General features: G+C 55.9%; 2 protein-coding genes across 4 annotated transcripts; both read right to left on the reverse strand.

Moving 5' to 3' along the window:
- Positions 1-39: 39 nt before the first annotated feature.
- On the reverse strand, positions 40-12,267 carry Fxyd5 (FXYD domain containing ion transport regulator 5). 2 transcript variants are annotated; one of them, XM_027941343.2, is made up of 10 exons: positions 12,158-12,267; positions 11,435-11,495; positions 9,578-9,658; positions 8,721-8,777; positions 6,854-6,970; positions 4,421-4,495; positions 3,560-3,589; positions 3,405-3,479; positions 326-371; positions 40-224 (listed from the first exon to the last, which is right to left on the reverse strand). In XM_027941343.2, exons 2-10 carry the CDS (start codon positions 11,493-11,495, stop codon positions 188-190), a joined length of 579 nt encoding a protein of 192 aa, XP_027797144.2. In that variant the 5' UTR covers positions 12,158-12,267; the 3' UTR covers positions 40-187. The 2 variants fall into 2 exon arrangements, with proteins under 2 accessions (XP_027797144.2, XP_027797145.2); XM_027941344.2 differs by having other exon boundaries at positions 12,099-12,231.
- Positions 12,268-12,644: 377 nt separating this feature from the next.
- On the reverse strand, positions 12,645-20,971 carry Fxyd7 (FXYD domain containing ion transport regulator 7). 2 transcript variants are annotated; one of them, XM_027941368.2, is made up of 6 exons: positions 20,885-20,971; positions 16,867-16,896; positions 15,140-15,214; positions 15,012-15,045; positions 14,761-14,801; positions 12,645-13,045 (listed from the first exon to the last, which is right to left on the reverse strand). In XM_027941368.2, exons 1-6 carry the CDS (start codon positions 20,913-20,915, stop codon positions 13,023-13,025), a joined length of 234 nt encoding a protein of 77 aa, XP_027797169.1. In that variant the 5' UTR covers positions 20,916-20,971; the 3' UTR covers positions 12,645-13,022. The 2 variants fall into 2 exon arrangements, with proteins under 2 accessions (XP_027797169.1, XP_027797168.1); XM_027941367.3 differs by having other exon boundaries at positions 15,003-15,045.
- Between the last annotated feature and the right edge of the window lie 22 nt (positions 20,972-20,993).

A 20,993-nucleotide genomic window follows, 5' to 3' on the forward strand; every position in this document is an offset into this window, starting at 1 on the left:
TCTCACTCCCGCTGCCCAGTCGCACGATCAGAGGCCGCGGAGGTGGACCACGTGCTTTATTTTTGTCCCAACAGAGCGGGTCACTTAAGGGGCGGTGCCCAGGGAGCCGGCATTCCCCCGGGGCGGCAGCGGGCAGGTGGGACTCGGGGTCAGCCCAGGTCTGGCTCCGTCCATGGGGTCTTCCCTCTCAGGCGGGGCTTCTTCTACTGACCACTCTGTAGGCTCTTGGAGGGGAGGGAGGGAGGAGGCTGGGTGCCAGGCACTGGTCGGGGCTCGCTCTTGGAGTCCCCGTGGGGTTGGTGGCCCCCACTTCTTATGGACTCACCTGCGTTGATGCCGGCACAGTTGGGACAGCTGCCTGCACTTGCCACCTGTGAAGACAGAGGAAACGCGCCATATTGATCCTGTGTGTGCCCTGGGGACCGGGGAGAGGCTGGCGGATCCTCCTCGCAGGAAGCATCCAGGTAGCTCCATAAATAAACGACAGAGACAGGCATGGGAACAGCCAGGGCCAGCCCCAGGGAGGAGCTCCCCCCAGCCCCCAAATGGACAGGCCCTTGGAAAATGCAGACTATTTTGTGCATTAGGGATTCATCTACCTACTGTGTCCAGGTACTGATCAGGCCGCTGGAAATATAGTGGGGAACAAGAAAGGAAGAAAAAAAAATCCCTGACCATATAGAGCTGGCTTTTCTAGTAGGGGAGACCAGCAAAGAAAAAAATCACTAAGTCAAATGTATAGATGGTGCTATAAAGTAAAAAAAAAAAAAGGACTCAGTGAGGCCCAGGAGTTGGGTACATCCACATGGACCTCCCTGAAGATGGCATGGCCACCGAGGAGGTGACATCTGGGCAAAGACTTGAAGGAGGTGAGGGGGAGCCAGTTGGATATGTGAACAGTGTTCCAGGCAGAGAGAACAGCCAGTGCAAAGGCCCTGTGGTAGGACCACTTGGATAGGCTCAAGGAACAGGAAGGAGGCCAGAGTGAGTAAGGGGGGATCTTAGCAGCCAAGGACGACTTGAAGAAAGCAAACCTGCTCCCAGCTGCCACTTTGCCTCCCCCAATCCTCCCTTGCCTCCTTTCCTCTCCCTGGCTCACTCTGCCACTGACCTCCTCCTGCTATTACTGCAACAGGCTCCCTCAGTCCTGCCCCCGGGACTAAACACCTGATGCTCCCTCTACCTGGTTTTTTTTTTTTTTTTTTTAATCATCTTCTCATCATTAGGACTCAGTTCCAGTTCCTCCTCCTCAGAGGTGCTCCTCCCTGGCCCTCCGTCTTGGCACTTGATAGACATCTTTTTCTCTTTGCTCTCTGCTCATTCCGGCATCTACTTGCTTATCGTCTCCCCATCAGCAGTGAGCTCCCAAGGACAGGGGTCAGGGCTGCTTGTCACCACTCTGCCCCCAACATCATCCAGCACAGGTCGGGCATAGAGAAGATACCCCAAAATATCTGTCAGTGGAAAAATGTGTGGCCCCAAATCCAACACCCAGTCTCTGCCCTCGAAGACCTGGGTCCGGGTCTTCCCTGATTCCCATGTGCTATGCGGCCCGGACAGAGGCCAATCTGCCTTTTCTTTTTCTTTTTGGTACCTGGGATGGAAGCCGGGGCACTTAACCACTGAGCACATCCCCGGCCCATTTTTGGGTTTTATTTAGAGACAGGGTCTCACTGGGTTGCCTAGGGCCTTGCTAAGTTGCTGAGGCTGGATTTGAACTCTCGGGATCCTCCTGCCTCAGCCTCCTGAGCCGCTGGGATTACAGGAGTGTGCCACGGCACCCGGCTCTGCTTATTCTTATTAGTGTCCTGCCGCCCATCTTCAGGGTGTCTGTGCCCATCTTCCTGATGAGCAAGGAGGATGCGAGAGGCCTTTGGCATGGGTCCTAGAGCTCAGCTGAGAGACTATAAAAGGAGCAGCCTTTGGTTTTATTGCACACACAGAATTGAAAAAAAAAATTAAATTAGCCTCTCTCCTTATTAGCCCCCCTTTGCCCCCCTTCCTCACCCATCCTGGGGCCCCAGGAGGCGCATCTGACAGGCCACCTCCCCGGGGCTCGGCACCCTCGACCTCAGCACTAGCAGAGGATGGGGTGGGGGTTGCCGCATCCCTCCACCTGTTACAGGGAGGCTGTGGCTGGGCCCTCTCTCTGGGGCCACTGCTCCTGCCAGAGTCCCTTGCTGGGCTTTGGACATGTCCTGAGAGTGTCCCTGGAAAGGTTCATTGTCAGAAGCGCAGTCCTTGGTGAGCCAGTATTGAGAGGCTGCGGGACCTTTAAGAAGTAGGTCCCAAGGTGTCACCTTCAGAAGGGGTGAAGTGACACTGATCTCTCGGGGTCAGCAGTTCTCCAGAGAGTGGGTTGTAATAAAGAGACTGGACGGGCCCCTCCCACCCTCACTTCCTGTTCTATCATGTGATCTCTCCTCTCACCCACATCATGATACTGTCCACCATGATGGGATGCAGCCAAGTGGCCCTCACCAGAGGCCAAACCCATGGGGCTGCCTGATCTGGGGCTCCGCCTCTAAAACTGTGATATAAATAAACCCCTTTTCTTTGTGAGTACCCCCACTCAGGTATTTTGTTATAGCAAAGGAAAATAGATGAATATCTCTTCTTTTAAAGCTTCAGTTAACCTTGTGAGGGCCCATCTGTCACCTGTCATGACCCTGACTGTCACAGCTGCCAACGGGTAAGGATGGGAAGATTTTACAGAAACAATAAGCTCTTGAAAGGGTCACTAGTCTGTATCTCCACTGGGTTCCACTGGGTGGCTATGGTGGCTTTGTCTATAGGGGCCATCTGGTCCTCCTCCACCTTCTCCCTACCCCGTCTTGTTCACCCCTTGTTCTCTACCAGGTCTGTGCACGGATACGTTGACTGCTAAATGGCCCCAGTTTCTTAACCCTCCCTCTCCACCTCCCTATTCCCTGCAATCTGACTCTATCTCTCCCTCCCATCAAGAAGGGAAGTCTATTTTCTGACTTCTCAATGAAGCCAGCCCTTGTGACATGCTTTGATCCACAGAATGTGGCAGAAGTGACAGTGGCCAGTTCTGAGCCTGAAAGCCATCACCTCATGGAGGCTAAGAACACGAGGTGAAGGATCAAGGGGCCCCTAGAAACACTGCTCCCAGCTCGCAGTAAACGGGCACCACATGCACGGGTCAATCCAGCCACAGCCAGAAGAACCGCCCAGCTGAGCCCAGCCCACATGGCCCAGTGGCAGCCACGGGAGCCAAACAGATGCTCATCTCTACGCCTTGCTCTCCAGGGAGGCTCAGAGCTGCCTGGTCCTGAGCAGCCTTTTCCAGGGACCTTCAGGAACCTGACCTTCAGGTGCAGTGCGGGTCAAAGCCTCCCCCAGCCCGTCTTGGTGCCCCTCCTGCCACGCCCCGTGCTCACTGGTGAGGATGATAATGCCCGTGATGAACAGCACAGCTGCCACCAGGAGTCCCCGCCTCCGGAGAGTGGCCTCATCTACAGAGAGAGAAGTGGAGGTGGACGATCAGAGGGGCCTCTGGCTTTCCTTCTCCCACATCTTCCCAGGGTCGACTTACCGTAGTAGAAGGGGTTGTCCTCATCCGAACCTGGAAGAGACGGACAAGGCACACGTCAGGGTCTGGCGGAGGCTTGTGGAGTGAAGATGAATGGCAAAGTCGGGGAACAGATCCACCTGGGTCTCTCACTCAGATCCACTCAGCCCTTCTGTCCTCACAGTGAATCCCACAGTCCTCACCAGGCACACGATCTGGCTCCCACCACCTCTCTGAGTGCCCTCAGTTTCCCCTAAACCTGCTTTATTTTTCTGGATAGCAAAGTAAAACCACCTGCTGTGTGTTATTACGATTATTATTTGCTGTCTTCCCCCGCCCCCAGAATGTCAGCCCCCTGAGGCGGAGATTCTGTCTTGTTCGCTGCTGTACCCCCGGCTCCCAGAACAGTGCCTGCCACACACAAGTTTCTCAATGAACCTCTGCTGAATTAACAGAGGAATGGGCTGTGTGGGCCCAGCCTTTCCACGTGGGTTGAGTGGGCAGGAAGTGGAGGACAAGATTGCCAAGAACCAGAGCTTCCTGCGGACCCGCAACGGATCTCAGTCACGTGAGCAAGCTCAGCAGAGACCAGAAGAACCACCCGGCTGAGCCCAGCCTGTCTCCCAGATTGCACCACTGGGAGCTAAATAAGCGATTGCCTTTTCAGCCACTGCGTTTTGGCGTAGTTTGGATGCACACACCTTCATCCGTTGGTTCAGACATGACCGTGTCCCCCCCCCCCGGCCCCACCCAGGCTGGGAGTCAGTCACTACCCCCACAGGTGTGTACTGAGGATGCCTCTGTCCTGAGCTTGTGTTTTAGAGACAGGAAATGCATAGTAACTGGGAAACGACCCATCTCTGGTCTGGGAAGGGAGTTACTGACCTGATGAGCTGGGGGTCAGGGGGTCCATCATGACGTCTTTGCTTGGGGATGGCCTCCCAGTGAGCTCTGTGGTGCCTTTGGTGGGAGACAGACAGATGGACATCACTGCAGGCCCCAAGTGGGGAGAAAGCTCTCCCCCAGTCTCTGCACCTGGTGTAGGGGCACGGGTGTCCCACCCTCCACCCGCAGGGACCATAGCAGCGGTCTGCACCTGCTGGTCAAAAACAGCTGCCCCAACCCCCTGCAAGACACCATGAAGCAAGACCCACCCTGAAGCCTTGGCCCTGCCTTTGATGTTCCCTTTAAATGAATGAACAGAGACACTTTCCAACTGTGTGGCTCCGGCTTCTGAGGGGCAGGACCTGTCAGGTGCTCTGCTTCAAAACTACTTTCCTGACTCTGCGTCTTATTTCTTCACTGATCATTTCTGACTTATCTTCTCAGGTGGGTTACACCCTCCTGGGCAGGATAAAGGACCCCCCACGAGGCACTGGCTCAGCCACCCTGCACGCACAACATCTCCACCATCCCCCAAAGTCCAGTGGGTTCTTAGACACAAAAAGTCAATCCCCCAAAGAAAAGGTCTGCGTCCCCACCCTGGTTAAAAATGGACCCATCACCTTTATTTTGTGTATTATTTTTACGTGGTGCTGAGACTTGAACCCAGGGCCTCACACGTGCAAGGCAAGTGCTCTACCGCTGAGCCACGACCCCAGCCCCCCACCCTGGCCCTAGGAAGCACCCACCACCCCACGGTTCCCCCAGCTTTTCAGCACCTCGCCCCTTAAACATGGTCGACAGATGATGAGGGGATCCTGGGGAAAGCCTGGTCCAGAGGAAGATATGAGCAATAGAGAGCCCCCTCCCCGTCCATCTAGTCCCACGGTCATGACCCGTGCCCCCTGTGACCTGGGTTATGACTAGGGGACCCCCATCTGGTTCCTCCCTGAGAGTGATGACTCTGAGGGACAGCAAGCCCCTGACCCCCAAGGTGGTGGCAGTGCGGCCTCCGGGAGGTAATCAGGGTTTGATGAGGTCACGAGGGTGGGACCAGAGGCCTCTGGCTTCCACCTGCACAGACCTGAGAAAGACACGGCAAGAAGGTGGCCATCTGTGACCCACAGGGACCCTGCTGCCACCTCGATCTGGGACTCCCGCCTCCAGGACCGTGAGAGAGAAATTCCTGCGGCTCAGGCCCCCCAGCCTGTCATCCTTTGTCACGGCCACCAAAGCAGACTACGTCACAAGGGGAGCTAGGAAGCTGGGGGCTGGACGCGGGCAGAAGCCATGTCCCCACAAGGTGCCCAGCAAGAGAGAGGCCAGGACGGAGGAGGGAGAGGCCCTGGGCAACCCTGAGGCTCAGCAGCACCCTTTACCCCTGGACTTGATGACCCCGTCGTTGCTGCTGATTTCTGTCCCATGTCCCAGGGTGGAGGACTAATACCCGGAGCAACCCAGGCCAGCAAAGACTCCAGAGTAAATTAAATGATCAGCTGGGAAATGCAGGCGCAGCTGCCGTCTCCCAGAGGGGCCCTTTGGTGCAAAATGGAAAAGCTTAATTTCCCAAGAGACTTTATTTTCATCTGTTGTGAAAGTGTTTCCATAGATTCTGTAGGAATGAGATGTTCTACTGTCACCACTAGAAAATCAGAATATTTATGAAGATGGACAAGGGAAATGAGGTGGCCCGGGAGGTGGTGCTCTTGTGCAGTGCTCAATCTGTACAACTGTGCATGCTTCTCAGCCCGAGTGGCCTAAGCTAACCGAACCCTAACCCTAACCCTAATGAGGGTCGATTCTCGGCTTTGGGCTGGAGTTAAGGAGAAAGAAATTCTCTGTAGATACCGAATTATGAGACCAAAAGGAAAAAAAGAAGGAAGACAACACAGTCAAGAGCAGGAGCAATTCAGTCTTAATGACCGTGCTTAAGCCCCTTGATCCAGCTATGCCTGAAACTGTTGACCTCCAGATTTCATAGAACTTACATAGCTAATAAACCTCTTTGTTTTAATTGGGTGTTCTATATTTTGCAACCAAAAAGTTCCTTCCCTCACAGGGGGAGAGTGCACACAAAGGGAGCATCGACAGACAGTCATTTCCCAGCACCAGCCTGTGAGGGGGTGCACAAAGGAGGGTCACCCGCTCCACTGCTTTGGGGAAATGCTGCCTTCCAGAGGCTGCCTATTGGGACGTTTGGTGCAAATGAGCTTTTATGGAGGTGCTGAGAAGTCTTGCCATCAAGATCCGTGTTTAAATTTAACTCAGAGTTCCCTAAATATCTTTGACTACACACACACAAAAAAATTTTTTTTTCCTTAAAATGAATTAGCAATTCCCCAAACAGGTGCTTGAGACTCGTACCAGGGGAGACGCTGACCTAGATAGGGAATTAAGCAAGAGCTGGAAGTTGCTGCTCCCCGTCCCGGGCTCTACCTTCCTTGCTGCTCGTGAGCGTCCCTGGGTCTGTCACGTCCATTCCTGTCCCTGGGTCTGTCACATCCATTCCTGTCGGCTTCTGGGTCTCGGTCCTGTTCTGGGTTTGTGTTGTTTCTACTCAGGTCAGAAGAACAAAGAGGGGAGGATAAGAACTGAGTGAGCCGGTTGTGGTGGCCCACGCCTCTAATCCCAGCAGCTCAGGAGGCCGAGGCAGGAGGATCACAAGTTTGAGGCCAGCCTCAGCAACTTAGCAATGCCTATGTGGCTCAGTGGTTAAGCACCCCTGGGTTCAATCCCCAGTACGAAAGAAAGGAAGGGAGGGAGGGAGGGAGGGAGGTAGAGAAAGGGAGGAAGACCTCAGTGAGTCTGCGACGTGCAGGTCTATAGAACGGTATCTCCTTCCCTCCATCAATTTGGCACAAATCAAAGGTGTCAATATATGGGCGTCACTGTAGGGCCAGGTAAGGGGGACTGTCTCTGCATGCAGCCAATGGTGTGGCCATTTGAGGATGCAACTTTTAAAACAAATTTGAATGTTCATGACCTTCACTCCATAGCATCCTGGATCAAAGCCCTGGCTCTGGAGCCAGATTTCTGGACTCCAATCTCAGCTGTGGGTCTGTCTTGCTGTGAGACCTTGAGCAAGTCACTCTGAGCCTCTGTTTCACTATCTGTAAGGTGGAGATAATGGCAGTTTCTATCTCAGGGTTCAGTGAGGATGGTGCATGTAAGTGCTGTGTTTGCTCAAAGGTAAGAGACAAGGCTGCTCACTGTGGCACCGCGTGTAGCAGAAAAAACAGGAGCAAGCAATGAGCATCGGGAGGTGTGTGCCTATATTCACCGCAGCCCCGGCACACTGGAATACTAGACAGCAGAGAAGAACAGCAGCATGAGTTTTTATGATGTGAGAACAACTTCCAAACATACTATTGCTTAAAAAAGATAAAGCGAGGTTGGGTATGGTGGTGCATGCCTGTAATCCCAGCAGCTCAGGAGGCTGAAGCAGGAGGATTGAGTTCAAAGCCAGCCTCAGCAATGGTGAGGTGCTAAGCAACTCAGTGAGACCCTGTCTCTAAATAAAATACAAAATAGGGCTGGGGATGTGGCTCAGTGACCCTGAGTTCAATCCCTGATACTCCCCCCACCCCACAAAAAAGACAAAGCAAGTTGCAGGACATTCTTGCGATATCCTTTAACCCATAGAAATACACCAACAGTATATTTTCTGCAGTAATATCCATGTGATACCATAGGATCAGGGAATCACCCCTAACGTTAGCTGTGGGGCCTCCCAGAGATGGAAAAAGAACAAGGACGGGTTGGGACAGGTTGGGGCAAGTTGGCAAAGGGATTCAGTCTCGCATCCTCTATTTTTATTCTTTCCAAGGATAATGTGTTTAGGTACTTCGTGTCAATAATCATTCACTGAGAAAATTCAGGGGGCACTCTTTGAATTATGTTATACTCCAAGAAAAAGTTCAAATAGTATTTGAAAATTAAAAAAAAAATAGATAAAGAGAGGAATAGAAGAAATGAGTCGGTTGGCGCACAGGGAGCGTCTGTGGGGCCCTGGTGGGGCTCTGTTCTTTGGTCTGCCTGGGAAGCCATGCAGGGGTTCAGCTGGGGTAAGTGGCCATGGCGGACCTCTCTGGGTGGGTGCTTTGCTTGGTACACGTAAGACTTCACAATGTCCAAAGTTCCCTTTGTTTTGTCTTTAAAAAGTGGATGGATGGGAGGCTGAGGCAGGAGGATGGCAAGTTCAAAGCCAACCTCAGCCACAGAGGGAGACCGGCTCAGGGAAAATAAAAAGGGGGTGCTGGGGAGGTGGCTGCGAGGTTAAAGGCCCCTGTCTCCCGTCACTCACCTTCAGTAGGCTGGGTCCAGGTCTGAGGGGTGGACTGGACTTCCGGGTGGACTGAACCTGGAGTTAGGAAAGCAGGAGTCAGAGCAGAAGAGGAGGAGATTGGAGGAGGCCAGGAGCCAGATCCGGGTTCCCGCAGCAACTGCGTGTCGATGTCAGGGAGCGGCCTGAGCTTCCTGCAGTGCTTTGGAGGTGCCCAGGTCTCCCCAGGCCCCAGCACCCCTCCTCCTGCACCAGCCACCCGAGTGGTTCTTCGGGGGACGAATGCTGCTAGTTGGCTTTATTGGGACTCCGAGGTCCTGTCTAAAGAAATTTCCCAGATACCTCTGACCGCCAACCAGCACCCAGCTGCCTCCATCAAAGCCCCCTGGAACTTTCTTAGCGACCATCCTTCCCGGACTTCTGGATCACTTTTTTCAGAGGTGTTGGCACCAGTCATGGTGGCCGTTGACCAGGGGACCCAGGCCCACCAGTCAGCTTCCTGTGCCTGCAGCCATAATGATCAGCTCATAGTTGGGCACATGACCTGAGTCTGACCAATGACAGTGCTGGGACATCTGGTAGATCGGGGAGGTGGAAATTCTGTCGTCTTTGGATTCTTAGCAGTCCTCTCAGGGCCATGTTGGCCCGTAAGAAGATAAGCTGACGGGGAATAGAGCCAACACAGAGAAAACAGAGCCAAGAGGTAAGTTCTCGATGGCAACATTTGAGCACCTAGACCCAGCCATGCCTGAAGGTCTATCCTTAGTCTTTTTAGTCACATGAATCCATAAATTCCTATTTGGTCTAAGTTTGAGATTTGTGTTGCTGGGGTTATTGGCACTGATGGGGTGTTGACCGATCTGTCCCTCTTTCCTCACCTGGGACTTGCGTCGGGCCATGGGTGCCCAAAATAGTTGGGTCCACTGTAGAAATGGAGGTGGTCTCTTCCAACGTCTGTCCTGGGGAGCCAAGGAGAGGTCAGAAGGGCACCTCGGGTCCCCCTTCTCTCGTCTTCGCTCCCACCCTGCCCGACCTTCCCAGACCTTGGGGCCGACTCCAGAGGTCCTGGGTGCTGGAAGAGCCATCCAGCTGTGGCTCCTGGACGTTTTCAAGCTGTGCCGATGTCCCAGGACCCTCCCTCCACCCCGACTCCCCACCCAGGCTTCTGGGACCCTCTAGTGAGCCAGGGGCTAGAGGCACAAGCCCTGGATTCAGGACTCCCAACGCCTCGTCGCTGTGTGACTTAGAACCAGCGAACCCTCGGGGGTCTAGTCTGCAGGGCGGGGATAATGGCGAGACCTGCCTCACGGTACCCGCCACCGCCTGCATGTAGTTGGCACTACACGTGTCCGCTGCCCTTGCCCGGCTCCAGCCTCTGCCCCTCCCTAGGTGACCTCTATTATCCAACATCCCCTCCTCCTGTGACCTAGATGCCACAGGAGACTTCTCCCTGGCTCCTGCTCCTACGGTCTGTTCCCACCCACAGTCAGGGGGAGCCGGGGACCTCCTGAGTCAGATCACCAGGCTCCCGGGCCGAGCCCTGCACCTCACTCCCCGTAAGAGCCAAAGCCCGCACCTGGCCCGTCATTCTCCACTCCCTCTGGCCCCCCAGCACCCCCTGAGGTCTTCTTCTAGCAACTCCGCCTCTGCTCACCCCAACCCGGCCACTGGCTCTTCCTGCTTCTCCTCAAAGTCCCCAGAGAACGTTCATCCCCTGAAACCTACAGGGCTCCCCCTGCTCTTCCAGCACCCGACCTCCCCTCTCCATGACCTCCCCTCTCCCCTCTCCAACCTCAACCTGAGGCTGAGGTTGGCTTTGAACTTGCCATCCTCCTGCCTCAGCCTCCTGTCCATCCACTTTTTAACGCCTTAGCACCCTACTCTCTTTTCCCCAGGGCACTGTCACCTCCCAACACATCATACAATTTACTGATTGGCCGGTTATTGTTTGTCTTTGCCCCCAGAATCCTTGCGATTCCTGTTGCACTCACGGCTGTTCCCTCCACGCATAGAAGACCTGGCACACAGTAAGTGCTCAACAAATGGCTGTGGTGTGGTTGGAAGAATACATGAACATCCAAGAGAAGCGGGGCTCCTTTGGTGAAGCAAATGATCTAGATTCTGGCAGAGGCGGGGCTGTGGTAACCCCAGGTCGTCTACTCACTAGACTCTGGCACAAGGCATTTCTGCCCACTGTGCCTCAGTTTCCCCATCCATAAAAGGGGCACAGCAACATGTATAAGTAGAGTAGAAGTAAGGCCTCCATCAGCCCAGGTGCAAGCACCTGCCACACAGGAAGCATCGGCCATGGCTACTGCCCTGGAGACCCTTCTCAGGCAAGGCTGAGTGTTCTCCTGGCCCCAGCATGCCCCCTTTGCCTGACAGCTCATTGTTAGGGGACCCAGGGATCTGCTTTACTGGGAGCCCAGGTTTTCTGGCTGCCAAATAGAAAACGGACACCAATCTCCAGGCCAAATCAAACTCTGCGAGTTCTTGGAGGTGAGGTGGAGGATGCTCAGCAGGACCGGCTCTGGCCAGACTCTCTGGAAGCAACCACCCAGGTCTGAGGTGCCCAAAGAAGGTGTAACCCCAGAGTGCCCAGGGATCTCTACTTCCTGATGCCAACTCAGGGGAGGGGGCACCATGAGGTGACAGGAGAGAGCAGCCACACTCTCAGGCCACCCACCCACACACCCACCCAGCAGCACACTGGGGGCTCCAGGGCAGGGTCTTACCTCTGGTGGGGAGAAAGAGGCCGAGGACGGTGAGGAGACACAGGCGGCCAGAGGGCGACATCTATGGGGTGAGTGGGAACAGGGGTGAGAGAAGCCCGTCCTGTGGGGCAGCCGGGTTCTCTCCCTGCATCAGGACCCCTGCCAGGGCTGACAGCAGCCACTGGGAGACGTGGGAGGATCTGGAACGTGGAAGTCCCAAGCGACACCCTCCAAAGAAAACAAGAAGCACCGGGCCAACCTGGTGTCCCAGCAGCACACAGGGCACAGGGACACCCCCAGAGCAGAGAAGCCCCTCCGTGCTCCTCCAGGCCGGCAGCGATCCTCACTGGAATGGACGGCAAAGGCGCAGGGCGGGCCGGGGTCTGGGGCAGGGTGATGGGGCCACTCTCTGAGGCCCAGGAGCCCGCAAGTAGTGGAAAGAGGAAGAGTGAGTAATGCCTCCTGATCGCAGGGGAAAAAGTGAGTTGGTGTTGGGCTGTGCTGCGGCCCGGGCGACCGAGTGCTGGGGGGATCTGAGAGGGACCGGTCTGCGAGCGATGGAGGCGAGCTGGGGAGACTGAGGCCGGAGGAGAGGAGGGAGCGGGCGCCTCGCTGGGAGAGGAGGTGAGAGGCGAGGGCGTGAATGGGACGCGGGGAGGCACCGTCAGGCCGGTCTGCTACCCACCTGAGCCCGGCGCTGGGCAGAGGGGCAGCGGCTGGAGGTGGATCGAAGGAGGGACTTACGTCAGCGCCGGGGGTCGGGAGCCCGCAGCCTGGAGGACGAGGACCGCGGCGGGAGAGGCGTCCGGGCGGAGGGTGTGGCCAGGGGAGCGCGGGCGGGCGGGGATCGAGAGGCCCAGTCATTTCCTCTTGGGTTTCCTGACTTCAGAGCCGGGTGGGAGCAGGAGGGGCAGGCTCAGGGCGACGTGGGGCTGGGTGGGCGGCGGGGCCGGGTCTCCGCCCACCCGCGCTGGCCTCGCGCGGGGACGGATGCGGGACCAGATGCGGGACAGGGGCTGGCAGGTCGCGCGGGTGGGTGGGGCGCCTGGCAGAGGCGGGAGGACCGGGACGGCCCCTCCCGGGGTGTGAGGGAGGGTGCGAGGCGGAGGAGGAGGTGTCTGGGGCCGGGGGTGGGGCGCAGGGGGACCCCTGCAGGCGCGCAGGGGACAGCTGGCCCAGGTGCGCTCAGCCCCACCTCGTGCGCCCACAGATGAGGACACGCAGACAGAACAAGGGACACCAAGTGCACATTTATTAAGCTCGAGACGTGGACGTCGAGGGGCCCCGGGGAGCGGATCCCCGGGGAGGAGACGAGGAGGCGCAGGGGGGCGGCACACGGGGTTTGGGGGCGCTGGGGTGGACTCCCGGATCCCAGGAGCTGGAGGCCTGAGTCTCTGGGGCTGGGATGCAGACGGGCTCTTTGGGGGATCGTCATTGCCAAGGCCTGGGGAGGGACAGCGGGGTGCAGCGGCTCCAGCCTTGGGGTGGGTGGGGCGGCTCATTCGGGGGAGCGCTCCCCGGCGTGAGGCTGGGGTCCCCACCGCCTTCACCCGGTCCTCAGGCGCCCGCGCGCAGGCAGGGACAGCTGTGGAGGCTCCTGGAGCTGCTCTTACACGCCGCCGCCGCCAGGGGCTGGGAAGAGGAGGAGCCGCGTTAGCCGGGAGTGGGCAGGGGGACAGGGGGTCGCAGCGAGTGTAGACGGGGTGGGGGGGCGGTCACCCTTCCCACGGCCAGCGCCAGGGGGCCCCGATCGACCGTCACCATGGAAGTCAGACCCCCAGGATTCTCACCCCGACCTGGCACCCCCGCCCCTCCCCCCCACCCTAATATCTGATCCCTATGGGGACACCTTCGTGGCTGTCAAAGCTAACCTGGGCTTTTAGGGGGAGTCCCTCTGCCAGCAGGGAGTCCCACCCCTTCTACACCCCCATTCTCCTCCTACACGCTCGCTCCGCTCCTGTACCCCGCATCCCCAACATTTGGATGCAACAGGAATGTCCCCAGTTCCCACCTACTCCGGGTCAGTGTCCTGCAGGATTCTTACATTATTCCCCAGGTACCAGGACCAGACACCCTGCGCCCACCCGGTGTCCACAGAGCAGGCCACCGATGCTCTTAAGTATCATTAACAGAACATGAAACAGGCATGAAATCCTACCCGCAATAACTCCCCCCCCCCCCACGGGATCTTCCAAGCCTCTCCCCTTCTTTCAGTTCTAAGAATTTTCTAAGAGGCAGAGAGATTCCCAGCTCTGATTTTTTTTTTTAACAGTCCCTGGAAAGGACACATTCCACTAAAAACAGGTCAAGATATTTTTACATAATTAAAATTAACACCCCAAGGGGTCACACTCTTCCATCTGCATGTTTATCTCCCTCTGCATCCTCCACCCCTCCCCATCTCCCCTTCCACCTTCCATCCACCTCTACTCAGGGCACCCCGCCTCCAGCCTCCAGCCTCCAGCCTCCACTTCTCTCTCTCTTCCCCTGGAGCCTCCCCCTCATCTCCTACTCCTTCCTATACTCCCCCTTCCTGACTCCCCACACCCTCGGATGCCTCCATCCTCTTCATGATTTACCCCTCTTCAATCCGCCTTTCTCCTTCAGCCTCATGTGCCCAATCCCACAGGTCTTTTTTATTTTTTTCCCCAATGAATTTTTCTTTTCTTTTTTTTTCGTACTGGGAATTGAAACCACGGGTGCTTAACCACTGAGCCACCTCCCCAGCCCTTTTTATTTATTTATTTTCATTTTGAGACAGGGTCTCACTAAGTTGCCTAGGGCCTTGCTAAGCTGCTGAGGCTGGCCTCTAACTTTCGATCCTCCTGCCTGAGCCTCCTAAGCTGCTGGGATTGCAGGCTAGTGCCACGCACCTCCACAGCTCTTTTTGTCATTTTGATACAATTATTCCCAAACCCATCCTCTCTCCTCCCTCCTTTTTCCTTCCTTTCCCATCTTTTCCTGAGTCATTTCATCCTAGGTCTGCCCAGCTGAACAAGTAAGTCTGGAAGGCATTCTATTCTCTTATCTTCCCTGTGCTCTGACTTTCTTCATGTCTATGGCCTCAAATCCTCCCCCACCTGGGGTTCCTCTCTTGGCGGGTGTGGCTTTCTTCCCTGGGAAATGAGCTCCTCCTTGCTTTGAGGGACGTATGCATTTGTTTCTGTCAGTTTTTTGTGGCCCCTTTAGGACACAGGGAGTCCCACGGACCCCTGTGGTTTAGCATCTGCCATCTCAGAGACCTAGTCTCCCATGGGACTGTCCCAGGTGCAACCACCAGGCCCCACCCCCGGACCTTGCAAGGACTTCCCTGGCTGCTGTCACTCAACAGCCTCCCGCGGCCTCACCTGAGGAGGGGAGCTCCGACTTACAGGATTTGCATGTTGGGCTGTGGAGGCAAAAGGAGAGGGAGGAGCGTGAGGAGGACCTGCAGCCCGGCCTCAGTGAGGGCAGACCCCAGGCCTCGGCCACGCCCTCTCCCGCCCCGCCCACCAGCCTGCCACGCCACGCCCGCCAGTCACGCCCCGCCTGCCACGCCCACCAGCCTGCCACGCCCCCGCACGCCACGCCCACCCGCCGGGGGCCAGACCTCTCCGACCTGGAGTCCGCCTTCCTGCACTTCACCTTCTTGCCTGTTAGGAGAGGGAGCGACACAGGACACAGAACATAAGGATGGGGACAAAGGCCAACCCGGGGCAGCAGGCAGCCCACGGAGGACAGACTTACTGAGGATGATGATGATGCCCAGCACGAACATGATGGTGGCCAGAGTCATGCCCACGGTCTGCACGGTGGCGTAGTCTAGGGGAGACGCGGGACGTCAGGGCAGGCAGGGCCGCACCCCAGCCCCGGGGCCTCGGGCCTGGGTTTAGGCCGCCCAGCCAGGGGCCTGGAACCTGGGGGTGCTGGACGCTCCTCCAGGAGGTTGGGGGGACACAGAGCATGGGCTTGGGGAGCTCCCCTGGGCCTCCCTCCCCTCCTCTCCTCTCCTGCCCTCACCCTCTGCGTCGCCTTCTCTCTGCCCCCACCCCACCCACAGGCACAGAGTCAGATCCCAGCTCTCCTCAGCCTTCCCCTGGCCCCCAGGGCTCTCCAGGTAAAAGCCAAGGCTCGCACCACAGCCCTGGAGACCTGCATAATCCCATCCTTGCCCCCCCTCAGGGCTCACCTCCCCCAACTCTCCCCAGCAGTTCTTCACCCCGCCATGCTGGCTTCCCTGTAGCTCCTGGAGTAGATCCAGTTGTCCTGCCTCAGGGCCTTTACACTTGCTCTTCCTACTGAAAAACCCTCCCTCTGAATATCCACAGGGCTTCCTCCCTCTGAGCTTCAGGACCGTCAGTGAAACCTCTGGTTGTCCTGTTTAGAATTTCCCCAGCCTCTCCTCTACCCTTTCTAGTAAATGACAGAACTCTTGTTTCCCTCTGTAAGAAACACTCTGGCTTTACATTCTTGTCTGAAAAATAACTTTGATTTTTGAGTATCCGTCTCCCTCCCACGGAGGGCAGGGTCAAGGAGGGCAGGAAACCTTGGCTGTATTGCTCACTGCAGTCCTCCAAGGGCTTGGAACATTGCCCACACAGAGCCAGTAACCAGCAAATATTGCCTAAAGTGTGAATTTGTGGGGCCCCTGGTCCATCCCTGCAGCGGCCAGGCCTCTGCCCTCCAGCAGGGGATGCTCATGCTGTGATTAAGCACTCATCAATGAACCAACCAAACAAAACCATCCAGTAAGAATCCAAGTCATGGCCAGGGGTGGTGTGGCTCCTTCTGCCAGGGAGTCAGAGGAGACTGTCCTATGGAGCAGTCATTATTTGATCTGAGGCCAGAAAAAGGGAAGGGGACTTGGCCAGCTATGTGGAGAGCTAGGGGAGGAGTACTCCTGGCAGAAGGACCAGTACATGCAAAGGCCCTGTGGTGAGAAGGAAATTGACATATTGGAGGAACAGCAAAAATGGCAGGGGGAGGGGATCAGGAGGGTATACAGAAAGGAAACTGGAGCCAGGCCTGCCAGACCTGGGGGTGACTTCTTTGTGCCCCAGTGCCATCAGGATGATTGTCCAGGTGAATCCCTCCCATAGCCCATGCAGGTGGGAGTTATCACTATCTCCTGTTTACAGAAGGGCTCAGGGAGGCAAAGCCACACAGTAGGGAGAGGAGAGTCTGATCCAGGTGACCTGGACTGAGTCGTTACTGTGAAGACTTCCCGTGTCTGCTGCTCTGATAACTTCGAGGTACCAGCCCAGAGTCCTGCCGAAGCCTGAAGGAGACTCAGAACCACCCTAATCTGGTTCTGCTCTCCACAAACCCAGCTGATGTGAACTGTACCCGCGTGGTCACATGGGTTGGTAGCCCATGAACCACAGAGCCATGGATGAAGCCAGCTGGCTATGGGAACACGCAGCCACCCCTCCATCCAGCCCTGGGGTACCACTATTAAAAAATCCGGCACTCACCATAATAAAATGGGTCGGGTTCCTCCGGAACTGTGGGAAGGAAGAGGGGGAAAGTATTTCAACGCTTGTTCCTCAACATTTTCCAGGACCTCGTTGGGGCCATTGGTCTAATGGTTTCTGAGTGGAAATTAGATGAAAAGGTCCCTTGTTCTGGATTATGTAGCTCCAGGGCAGGACACAGGCCTGAAGAATGGGGCATAGGATAGATTCCAACCCCCACTCATTCCATCGTTTGGTACCATCCCCTGTGCAGTGTACCATCCACCCAACTGTACATGGCTGTCGCAGTCCTAGATCCCTATGGAGGTCTGGGGCAAGCTATGGACTCACTCCCCGAAAAATACACACACTCCCATTTAAATATGACGCCAAGGGTTGAGCATGCCACTGGCGGACCACTGAGCTATCAGCTTCCCCTGCACACTGCCTACAACTTCCCAGTCATCTGAGCGCTCCCAAGGGCAGGTGCTACAGCTATGGTCCTCATCTCCTGGCTCCTGACACCAAATCCATTACAGGGAGCTATGTCGTTGTTATTCTGTATCACTTAAGACACCAGCCAGTTTACAATCCAAAGTCGATTTTGTGATAGTGTCCCAGGACGCGTATGCCTATGGATCTCTACCACAGGAAGCGTGTGCCTTGGTTAGAAGACTTGCCCTGACTTCAGAGATGTTACCGTGGGGATGGGAATCTGCCTTTCCCTCTCCATCTCCCTGTCCCAGACCATATTCCCCTGGGGGGGGGGGGGAGCTCAGAACATCTTTCCATTTCCATCCTGATGGCCCCTCCTGGAGCAGAATTCTGCAGCGTGTGTGCCACTAGGGAAGGGGGCCAGGGGTACGTCAGGCAATGTCAGGAGTGTTCTTTTCCCCCTTTGAAGGGACAGGGAAGGATGTCTCCCTTGAGGTTGGCTGGAGCCGTGGGATGAATTCTGGCCCATGAACTGTGAGCGGAAGTGTCACTTGTAGGCTGGAACATTTCAATGGCCTCTGGTTTGCCTGTGGCCTGGGGACCTGAATGTTCAAGATAGTAGTGGCTGCTCTAGTTTTCTTAGGTGAGTACAAAATGCCCTCCACCCCGGTCAACCTGTGATGGACATGGAGCACAAGTGAGAAATAAAAATCTCAGCAGATGATCATCACCGTCACCATCTGCTGACACTTTGGTACTGCTTTTTATCAAAGCAAGCTGTTGCCTAAAGTGACGGGTACAGGAAACAGAGGCAAGACCCTGACACAGTGTGTAAGTTTGCTCCTTCCAGGTCTCTTCTAGTCTCCAAGGAGGGAATCTTCATTGGTGCTGATGTGGCTTTAATTGCCTATCAAACCTTGTTAATCCCCCTCTTACCCAAGAGAAAACAAAACTGTGCTCAGAGTCTTTGTCAGGTAATAATAATATCTAGTAGAATTTTGTGACATTATCAAGTTTTCTCCTTTTATTTATCGATCTAGTCAGAAGTGGATAGCACTAACTCCAAGCCAGAGCCACTTCTAAGCCCTTTACAGATGTTGACACATTTAATCTTGGCAGGAACTCACCCATACAGGTGCTATCTTCATCTCCATTTCACAAAAAGGAGACACTGGACCCAGAAAAGCGATGTCACTTGCTTTAGATTGTTTGTAGGTTTACCCTCCATTTAGAGAAAAAAAAATTCATTTTCCATTTGTGGTGATGATATAAAATGATGCTAATTAATTTTTTTAAAAAGTGAATCCTTCCAAGGGAAAAAATATTAAATAAATAGCACTGTGGGGAACATTTGAATAAGTCAAAAATCTGGAAGGTGGTACTTCAAAGTGTCCCCATCAAGACACAGTGTTTTAGTCACCTTTAGTCACTTTAGCTCCTGGACCAGAGAGAGTCGATTTGTTTAGCTCATCTCTGCTGTTAATCCTGGCACGAAAGGCTCTAAAAGAAGTTTTCTGAAACAAATGAAGGAATGTCAGGCCCTCCTAGGCTGCAGGAGTCTGCATCAAGGTGGAACAGTTGGATTATCTTCTTTTGTCTCCCAGTTTTCCAAGCATCCTCCTCCAAAGTGCTCAGGGACCCTTTGGGTGAGCATCTGTCCCCAAATCCTCTTTGCTTTGCACCTGAGTGCACAGTGCTTCATGCAGAAGATCCTTGGCTGGATCCTGCTGGCCCAGCAATCTGGTTCCCCAGGGTGTGGCTGGGCTCAGGGTGGAGCCAGGAGACTGAGAAGGAATGTGCACTACTCCTGGCCAGTTGCCAAGGAGAGATCAGGAAGGAGGTGGTTGCTATGGCAACAGGGGCATCTTGAGAGGTGATGGGTCCCGGTCCTCCAGGCTGGCTGAGGTCCTGTGTGAGGCTTGGAGGATGGGCCAAATTTTAACTCCCTCTCCTCCTTTGCATCTCCCTTTAATGCCCCTGCAGGGCTGGCTGCTGGCCAAGTTGAGGGTCCCTCTCAGTTGTGCTCACACATCTCCCTTTTCTGTTGCCCCTAATTCTCCTTCCTTTTCTCTGACAGAGTGGGAAGAGACTCCTCTCCCTCCCCCTGCTCTCCCCAGCAATTCATTAATTCATTTCCTCAAGCAGTTTGCAATACACAGCGGGGGGTTTTTCCTCCCCAGGGAATTCCGGAGACCTGTGGTCCCCTCTCTTGCTGTGACCGGCGGGCGGGGGAGGGGGGGAAGGGGGAGGGTGTTGAGGCGTCTGCCCTCCCACCTCTGCCCGTCTGCTGCCATCGATCCTGCTAACCGCCACCTCTGCAAAAAGAAACCCTGGGCTCCCGCCAGACTTGCTGGCTCAGCCCCGCCCCCTCTCCCTAGGGTGGCTCCAGCCTCTGCAGCCCCCCCCCCCCCCCCGCCCTGCTTCAGATTCTGCAGATATGGCTCAGCGCAGCAGCCCCTGCCTGATGGGAAAGGGGGGAAGGGAAGGAGAGAACCGGGTGGAATTGGGGTTCCCTTCACCGCCAGGGGCTCCTCCGCCTCCGCCCTGCCTTCGGTACTGGAAACACTTCCCCGGTCCCCTCCCCCACTAAAGCACACACCCCCCCCCCCCCCCCCGCGCCTTGCTCTTCTGCAGACCGTGGCTCAGCAGGGGGTTTGCTGGGGGCTGGAGTGAGGACGCGTTTAAGTGGGAGCATATCTGGGTTAACGGGTGTGAAATGTAACTGTGCGCGGCTGCACGGTGTGGGGGGACATGGGTGTGGGGGGACAACGATGTGCACCTCCGAGGATGGAAACCACAAGTAGGTGCGCGCTGGGAAGGAGGGTCCCCTCACCCTAGTCCCACCCTTGGGGTTCACTGCAGTGGCTGCAGCCCCACCCTATGCTGCCCCCCTTTCTATTCCTCTGCCTGTGGCTCGGTGTCTCGAGTCCCTGTGCATGGCTGTCTCCATCAGTCTATCTCTGTGTCTCTCTGACTTCCTCTCCCTCTCTTTTTCCTGCATTCTCCCTGAGTCTCTCAGAGCCTCGCACCTATCTGCCGGTCCCCCCATGTCTCTGACTCTGTGTCTCTTCTATCTGTTTTAGGTTCAATCTCAGATCAATTTCCCCCTTTCCTTCTCTCTTTTTCAGCTGACCCTCCTTCCCTCTGAACCTGCCTGTCAGGAATTTCAGGAAACACCGATGGCAGGAGACGGTGCTGGAAAGAAAAGGGACATGGACCCTTTCTCCCTGCCAACCCAGGGTCCTGAAATCTTCCAGAACCTCCCTGGCCACAGACCTGCTGCTTCCCACCCTCAAAGCCCATCTCTTCTCGTCTGCTTCCACCACTGTGCTGGACCAGTCACCCAGTTGCCATAGCAACCGGTCCGAGCATCCTTTCTCCGGGGATTGGCACTCTCTAATCGTAGGTCCCACACAAGGACGATATCGCAGGGGAGCAGGTGTCCGAGACACCACAAGGAGGGCCAAGGGGTGCGCGACAGGGGCCTCCGCCCATCCCCTCTTCGCTCCTTTCCCTTTCAGCGCCGGAATCTTCCCACATCCTCTCTCCTAAGCTCTCAGATCCCGGAGCCTCCCCGGCGCCCACTCCCTGGGGCGACGCTCACCGTTTGTGGGGGTCTGGGTTGGGGTCGCCATGCTGAGCCAGAGCAGGGGGCTGCTGGATGCTGAGGCAGCGAGGACACGGCTGCAGCAGCTGGAAGCAGGACCGGCTGA

Source organism: Marmota flaviventris, chromosome 18 (assembly GCF_047511675.1).
Source record: "Marmota flaviventris isolate mMarFla1 chromosome 18, mMarFla1.hap1, whole genome shotgun sequence".
Classification (NCBI taxonomy): Eukaryota; Metazoa; Chordata; class Mammalia; order Rodentia; family Sciuridae; genus Marmota; species Marmota flaviventris.